Source organism: Paralichthys olivaceus, chromosome 9, assembly GCF_024713975.1.
Source record: "Paralichthys olivaceus isolate ysfri-2021 chromosome 9, ASM2471397v2, whole genome shotgun sequence".
NCBI classification, from domain to species: domain Eukaryota; kingdom Metazoa; phylum Chordata; class Actinopteri; order Pleuronectiformes; family Paralichthyidae; genus Paralichthys; species Paralichthys olivaceus.
This window is the reverse complement of record NC_091101.1, coordinates 17,507,706-17,515,736: the sequence shown is the minus strand read 5'-3', so window position 1 is coordinate 17,515,736 and position 8,031 is coordinate 17,507,706. Positions and strand designations below refer to the sequence as shown.

Genomic DNA, 8,031 nt, shown 5'->3' with positions numbered 1-8,031 from the left:
CCTCACATCTTTCTGTTTTTCACAGTGTAACTGAGATGGATGGCGTCAGTTCTGCCTGATCGTAGCTGCCCACTTCATTTTGCGTCTTTTCACCGCCATGCCATCAGTTGTGTGTGTGGAAGAGCCACTGGAAACCTCAGAGGAAACCACAAATATCTCAGATTGCTGTCAGATCAACGCGTCAAGCCAGCGATCGTCATGGAAACTGTAGCTTCTGGTAAGACCACACAAAATAAAAGCTAAAGTGTTGAGGAACATGACACAACAGCATCACATCATCAATTTAAATAAAAGTTAAGCTAAATAACACACGTGGTTTTTGCTTAAATATGTTCACAAAATACATTATACAACACTTCCTCCCTTCTTGCGTAATTTTTAATAGAGACTGCTTTCATTTTGAAGGCCTTAGAAATAGATATCCGGTCCTTTTGCAGCTTGACGAGGAGTCAGAGCCGTGAAAGTGTTGGAGTCGGACATTGTTGTGGTAACAGTCCAGCCCCAGAGGATGAACAGAGACGGTGCGTCTAATTTGAAGGGCTGCATTGGATTGAGATTGGTTTTGTTTCCTTTAATTTAAACAGTGGCCCGTTTGGAACAACCAGACGAGTGAGAAGGACGAGACAAGCTGCTGCACCACACGGACTCTTCCCTGCAGCCACCGGGGGAGTGTGTTCATTCAGCCGAGGAGCAGAGCGCAGCCGGATGAGACGATGCCAGCGACGTAAAAAACCAACAACATCTGCAGGGTGTGCGTCCGAGGCAGCTGGATTACGCCTCCGTGGATCGACCGGGGCCTTTGTAGCGCGATAAAACCCCCAACAGGCGACTGGATCCTGCTCGAGGAGGTAAAACAAGGACAGTAGTATTCCTGGAGGCCTGCTGGAGAAGGCAGCCTGCTGTTGAGAGGATGACAGATTGACATTAATGAGGGTTTGTGGTGCGTTTTCATCCGCGACCTCATTAAGAGCAGACACTGGCTTCTGCGTAAAAACAGCACAGAGGCAGAGAGGCAGCGAAGAGAAGCAGCTAAATAGAGAAATCACATGTTTCTGCCTGGATTTGGCCTCCTGTGGTGTGGGGATCGCATATAGGCTACATGTCATCCACCAAACACCGCCTGGAGATGAAGAGGAGGATGTGGTGATGAAGACTGAGCAGTGAGGCATCGCCATCTCAGCGCTTTTTTTTAATAGATTCTCAGGTACCATCTGTAGGTGTAGGTTTGTTTTTTAAATAGAAAATGGGCAGTGAGGGTGAGATAATAAACAGAGAGCTGTCAAAGATGTCTGACGAGGATTTGCTGGCGTGCTCCAAAGAGGAGCTGGTGAGCCGGCTGCGTAAAGAGGAGTCCGAGAAAATCTCAGCGCTCATCCAGCGAGGTCGGCTGATCAAGGAGGTAAATAAACAGCTGCAGGGACACCTCCTGGAAATCAGGGAACTGAAAGTCATCAACCAGCGCCTGCAGGAGGAGAACGTGGAGCTGCGGGACCTGTGCTGCTTCCTGGACGACGACCGGCTCAAGGTGAAGAAGCTGGCCCGGGAGTGGCAGCTGTTCGGCCACCACGCCGCCAAAGTGATGCGGGAGGACCTGGGCGGTTACTTGAAAAAGCTCGCCGACCTGGAGCGCATGCAGGACGGCCTGGTGAAGGAGAACCTGGACCTGAAGGAGCTGTGTCTGGTGCTGGAGGAGGAGTGCGTCAGCAGGAGCGACTCCAGCCCCGGCGGCTCCACCGAGCTCAACCTGCCCTGCATGGTGGCCCGGGACCTGGGGGACGGGAGCTCGAGCACGGGCAGCGTGGGGAGCCCGGACCAGCTTCACCTGGTGTGCTCACCGGATGACTGATGACAGATGTGTGACACAGACAGAAGCTTTGCCAGACTATACAAAACAAATTGGTGCAAAAAGCACCAGGGCCTCCTGGATGCTGCAGAAGTGATATGTGTGTGCCACTGGACAAAGATTCTCCACTAGAGACATTTTTAGGACTTTACAAAGACATTTAATAGATGTTTTGCCAGATGATAATGTATCTAAATTTTACAGTGTTTTTCTAAAGACTTGTCTGTTTGGGGGTGGGGGGTGGGGGGATTCTTTTTTCAGTGGTCTGTTGTTGGAAAAAAAAATGGGACCAAAAAAGTGGGTCACAAATATAAATTTATCTCATGCACTGGACTAGCCTACACTGGTAGAAGCCTTTTTTCTATTGCACTGGACAGCGTTACCATGGATCTTCAAATCAAAGATTCATTTCAATCCAGTTTTGAGCCATAGTTAGTCCTAATTACAATAGCACTGACATCGATGAGTTGTGATAAAGAAAAAATGAAAACTATTTGATATTTGCTTTTTGCTAGATGCCCAATAATGTGTAATATTTTATGCACTCTCTTCCTCAGGACAGGATTGGAGTGCCATATGTGCATGATGATTGTGACACATTGTACAGGCCTGTGAAGCAGTCTGATGTTAAAGGCCCTTCAGGTTTACAGCAGGCGGGGCCGCTGCTGGTAATGTAACGTGCTAGAGAGCCAGCACACTTGTTAAGACATGATAAATGTCCTTGGACCTCGCTCAGAGCTGAACCGAGTAAGTGCTGACACTTTTTTAAAAATCCAACCGGAAACTCTTTGTATCAAACTGGAAGGTCTACAAGTTTTAATGATTTCTATTCTATCCTCTTCAAGCCGAGCTCTTTAAAGTCACTTGTAGGACATGTTTTTATTACCTTGTTGTTGTTGATGTTTTAATTAGCATATCACAGTTTAAGTTTCGCATTAGTCAGATTTCTCCTCTGTATCTCATGCTTTGTATTTACCCTGTATGATTATATAGGGATCTTAACTTTCCTAACTTTGAGCCTTTCTTTATCTTGATTTATCTGTATGAACTAGCATTACTAACCGATCTCAGTTTAAATCATATAGCTGATGCACATGGATTAGAAAAGGTTTTATTTTGTCGTTAGCTGTTTTTATTGGTGGGCTATGCTCGTACTCGTAGTGCATTGGAGAGCTTTAAATACAGTGGGTATGACACTCTGTGCTGTTCTGGCCTTTTCTTTGCGTGCATGACTTTGCCGAAACAAGCGTTGAAATTCATATGACACAGAGCGAAGGATTGATTTCTGCACTTGTTGTTCTGACCTTCATGTCTGAACCATCTATGCGTGATTGATGCTCCCTTTATGTCACACAGACCGACTTTATGGATGTTCATCAGTTTTATTTTTAGTCTGTGGAGCTGAAGAAGGCAGTAATGCTTTTACCCACTTAGTGATGCACAGACGTCCTGTGACAGCAGCATACACAGATTTTGTTCCCTCTCTCATGCTCTCTAGCTCTCAATCTGACTCTTTCCATCTCTCTCTCTAACTCCTTTTTAGCTGAGTGATCCGTTGCCCTTAGAACCATGTATGTTTTAGCAAGAGATCAGCTTCATTTTTGGGAAATGGACTAACAGTGAACTCAGTGCTCACAGTTGAGGGGCACAGAGAATCGTCATGAGCGTTCGTCAGCGCTTCGGTCGCCAAACGCTCTGATTCAGTAAAAAGGCCACAGTTTGTGATTGTGTTCATTATTGATGCTGATTATCCTCTCTACTAATCACTGAATTCAAAAATTGTCACAAAATATAAGTCAAATATAATTTCTCAGAGTCAAAGGTTTTGTCTTTACGTCACCCTGTGGTTTTATTATTTTTTACTACCAATCATCACAATTTCCACACAGTTATGAGCACTTGTTCTTTATTTCATTTTTAGTAAGTAAAGCTGGTAGTAGCTTTGAAAAAACATAAAAGTAAGGCACTGCCCTCCCAAACAGTTCATCTCTCAGAGAAAATAAAAACATGACAAACAAAAAATATATTACACTCTCAAAAATAAATACATGATTATGAAATCTGTATTAACTCCTATGGCCCAGCCTTAGTGGTCAATAGTTTGCATAGACTATATTAGCATTGTTAAAAAGGTTCATATAAAAATAAGACCAATTTATTTGTCAGTACTCTATTTTCCATAGAGAGGACATTTATAAAGTGTTACATAACATGACGTAACAATGTGACAAATCGTTAAATTATTTTATAAGAATTATTACTTTTATACATCATTTGATGTATTTGACAGTTATTAATAGAAGGCTTGTACAAACCTTTTGTGAATATATATTCTGCATGCATTTTTTTATTTCTCAAACATATTCATTTTATAGCTTTAAAAGTTAGAAATATAAAGTCTGTATATTTATATCAAATCTAAAAAAGAGTGTAACATTCATATCCTGTTAATGCCGCTAAATTGCATGTTATCGAAGTATAGAGTCAACTTTCTAAAGAGATGAAATGAAGCAGATGTACTAAGTTGGTTATCATAATCATCATTTTCATTTGTGTCAGGTTCCCCAGAGATCCTTCTTGTGACACACACACACACACAAACACACACACACTAGTGTTTTGTCGGGATCACGGTGTTGCCAATTACAGTGTGAGGATGGTCGGGGAGTGCAGAGAGTGGTCCGATTGGTCGCCGCTGCTGCTGCTGCGTCGATGAGCTACCCCACAGGGCTGCCGGGCATGAGGCTGATGGACATTTCCTTGAAGTGATGCAGCATGGGATGCGATGGAGGCGTTGGTGTCCGTGGAGCCAGAGGGATAGGTGAAGACCATAGCGGCTGTGAACGGAGTTAGTGAGGGAGTTGATGTGAGGACCGGGGTGTGGAGGGATTCGGATTCAGTGACAACAGCAGAGGCAGATGATGCGACAGGCTTGGTGGGGATGGTTATCTTTGGTTTGGGTTTCTCCGTCTTCATTGAAAATTGAATTGCAGGTCTGCTGAAGTCTTTTGGCTCTATTTTGATGCCTGCCAAAGCAGAAGTTGATGGACCCGGGTCAGAATCTGAATCAGAGTCTATCTTACAGATGGGACGATGAGCTTCCAGAACCAGCTCAAGCTTTTCTTTCTGCTTTTGTAACTCAGCTATTTCCTTCTGTAAAAGGGACTTTTCATCTTCCAGCTGGTCAGTCTCCTGCAGCAGGGGAAAACAGAGAAAGACAGACACATTTAAATTTGCTCATGGCTTACAAAGACCAATAGCTTCTCTCTCAGGTTTTAATGTTATGACATTTTGTACAATGTTCACTCACATATTGCAGCGAGTCCGTGAGCTCCCTTCGGCGATTACGACATTTTGCTGCAGCCAGTTTATTCCGCTCCCTTCTTACTCTGCGTCTGTCCAACTCTTCCTGGGATAACTTTGATGAGAAAGAGAAAAATACATTGAGCACGTTATTCTGACACAGTGAAATGAAAGATAAACTCAAGGCCAAATGTCATGTTTTAAGTTGGATTGTGTAGCCTAAACTCAAAATATCAAATATACGGTGAGACATGTTGAGAGTCCACCACAGGCCACATGACAAAGGAGAAATACTACCACCATGTGTGTGCTCTGAGTCACCACAGTCATGGCGGATGAAAGGTTTTGAAATGTCTGAGCCTTTGTGCCCATGTAACACCCTAACTCTGACTTCATCCAGCGGCCTACTGAATAATTACCACTCATCCCATATTTCCCGCCCTTCTGAGATGATGAGTCACGCTCACACTTCAGCGGTGACTCGGCTGTGAGTCACCGAAAATGACTTGCCCCTGTGAGTCACATGACAATCCACTTCCTGTACCATGAAATTACCTCTCCAGGAAGACTACAAGAGGGATGTGTGCCAACATGTGTCTGATGAAACCAAAAAATGATCTTTGTTGAGGTGTTGAATTGGGTCATATTTCACCCTGTTATCCTCCTTTGACACGTAACACTGCTCTGCTCACACAAAGCAGATCGTTGCAAACAGATCACAGGTGATCGTTTTACTGAGTCAACATCGACTCTAGGTAAACACAGAAAAAGAACACAAACATGGTGCATTCGCCTCTGGAGTCAAAATGAATAATTTAAATGAGGTATTAAATAACCATAATCTTCTTATTCCAAAAGTTGTTAATCTGATGTACAAGTATAAAAAAAACGACACACTAGTGTCACACGGCATGACAAGATATCAAACACCACTTACACAATGACTGAGCTTCTCTCCACAACTTCATATCTGTTCCCCTTAGTGAAAAAGCCCTTTTATATTCTGTCATAGACAATTCTCATTTTTTAAACAGAAGAAACAAAAATTCATAATCACCTTTTTCACTTCAGAATGTGTTATTGGTTTTTCATATTACTCGTTAAGTTTCAGACTATATTATCTAACTACTTTCTCACATGTTCATCGGTCCTGCGCCTCGTCGAAGCCATAGGGTTGGCAGCAGCTCTAATGACCCCCGGCCTGAGAAGGTGGGAATGGGAAGGTGCTGGACCCAGGGGCCGTGCCCCTGACAGGGTTGGGTAAGGAGGCACTGGTGATCTTGAAGGGCCCGGTGGATGCATGAGTGAGGGCTGGACCAGCCACTGGAGGTCCTGGCTGGTTGTGATGGCATTGAGGCTTGGGACGAACTGACCGCTGCTTGTCAAGACAAATTTCTGTAAAGACAGCACAAATCAAACTTTATGAAGATGATCATGATAATGTTAATATAAACTTGTTACTACACATAAATAGTATACTAACTACACACAATACACGAAAGTGATCAGTTAACAGTATATACACATATATATTGTGTACAGTGTTAATCTAACTTAAAGTTCCCATCTTTTTAAAAAGTGTTTCAGTTTTCATTCATGTGAAGTGTCTCCTGGTTGAATCGAGGTACCTGCTCCTGAGTGGTGGAGGTGCTGCTGCCTCCCAGGGATCCAGTGTTGGACTCAGAGCCAGTGTACGTCGGGTTGCCTCGTCCCTCGTTCCCAAAGTTTCGATACATCCTCTCTGTTAGACCCTCTCCTGTGAGATGAGGATAAAATCGATCCCGGCTGTGGATAATCAACCCTTCGAGCCTTTCAAAAAATTACTTTCTGGTTGAGTCTCGCGTGTCAATTCAAACTCCGGGCAAGCCCACCTTCTTGCGGTAAACCGGTAGAGTCCAAACGGCTTCGTCCTCACGGGGGGACGAGGAAGAAGAAATGGCCTCGCCTTCGTTTCAAATCGGGCTCAAAACTCCCAAAACCACTTTGCGATCGTCGTCTCTTCGTGAGTCACGCGTCTTGAAGCCAGAGTCTGGAGACGATCGTGAATTTGTAAACTCTTAAAGTGTGATCGTAGTTTTGCCACGCCCCTCTGTCATTACGGGAAATAGTGCTGTCTGGAATCTCTCACGAATGAGACCACGTGCCTCATGACGTCAATGACCATATTTGGTGAGAGTTTCCTCCTGAGAGTAACACAAGGGGTTCCTCGCACAGCCTCACCTCATGGTCTCACCCCGGTTCACACTTCTGTTTTCACTGGTGGAAATATTACTACAGCTTCCTGCTCACACTGGCAGTGACCTTACTTTTTTATTGTGTTTACAAAAAAATTTGCATTTTGGATGCAATTATTATAATTTCCACCAGCTAATAGAAATTGGATCACTAGTATTAAAAGGGTTTGTTACTGTTGAAAATGTCACTTTATATTATATTTTACTTTAAAATGATCTTTTATAATTAATTTCATGTAAATTAAGAGAATTTATTATTTTTAGGTCAACTTACAATTGCTAGTTTTCATATTGATGTTGGATCTTATCTTGCTATAATGAAAACAAGTGTATTTTACTGTATCTATATAGTACCCTTCTATGTGCTAATATTAATGTGAAATTAGTGAAAGTGATATTCAATATTATATTAAAGTGTAGCTATTTAAGAAAAATGTTCCCCAATACCATTTTAACATAAAACTATTTAATTCATTATAGCTGTAAAGTCTGATGAAAATTAATACTGTTACTCAACATGAAAATATCTTCAATATGAATCAGTTTCAAAGTTGTGTGAAGTTTACACTACAGTTACGAAATGGATCATAAAGTTTAGCCAAAGTTGGGTGCATGCACCTAATTGTGTTTAGGGGTTTGGCAGCCACTCTC

The 8,031-nt window shown here is 42.9% G+C and overlaps 2 protein-coding genes across 2 annotated transcripts; one reads left to right on the top strand and one right to left on the bottom strand.

Annotated features, from left to right (window-relative positions):
- The first annotated feature begins 428 nt into the window (after positions 1-428).
- ccdc85b (coiled-coil domain containing 85B) lies at positions 429-3,042 on the top strand. The gene has a single exon (XM_020109007.2). It carries the CDS (start codon positions 1,244-1,246, stop codon positions 1,844-1,846), a length of 603 nt encoding a protein of 200 aa, XP_019964566.1. The 5' UTR covers positions 429-1,243; the 3' UTR covers positions 1,847-3,042.
- Positions 3,043-3,732: 690 nt separating this feature from the next.
- Positions 3,733-7,233, bottom strand: fosl1a (FOS like 1, AP-1 transcription factor subunit a). The gene is made up of 4 exons (XM_020084463.2): positions 6,775-7,233; positions 6,284-6,541; positions 5,154-5,261; positions 3,733-5,035 (listed from the first exon to the last, which is right to left on the bottom strand). Exons 1-4 carry the CDS (start codon positions 6,880-6,882, stop codon positions 4,487-4,489), a joined length of 1,023 nt encoding a protein of 340 aa, XP_019940022.1. The 5' UTR covers positions 6,883-7,233; the 3' UTR covers positions 3,733-4,486.
- Between the last annotated feature and the right edge of the window lie 798 nt (positions 7,234-8,031).

Excerpts from the sequence above, each read along its gene's own strand:
- ccdc85b (XM_020109007.2), top strand. The coding sequence starts at position 1,244 with ATGGGCAGTGAGGGTGAGATAATAAACAGAGAGCTGTCAAAGATGTCT.
- fosl1a (XM_020084463.2), bottom strand. The coding sequence starts at position 6,882 with ATGTATCGAAACTTTGGGAACGAGGGACGAGGCAACCCGACGTACACT. Across the intron at positions 6,542-6,774 it reads CCTCCACCACTCAGGAGCAG|AAATTTGTCTTGACAAGCAG; the intron begins GTACCTCGATTC and ends CTGTCTTTACAG. Across the intron at positions 5,262-6,283 it reads GGCGCAGGACCGATGAACAT|TTATCCCAGGAAGAGTTGGA; the intron begins GTGAGAAAGTAG and ends TTCTCATCAAAG.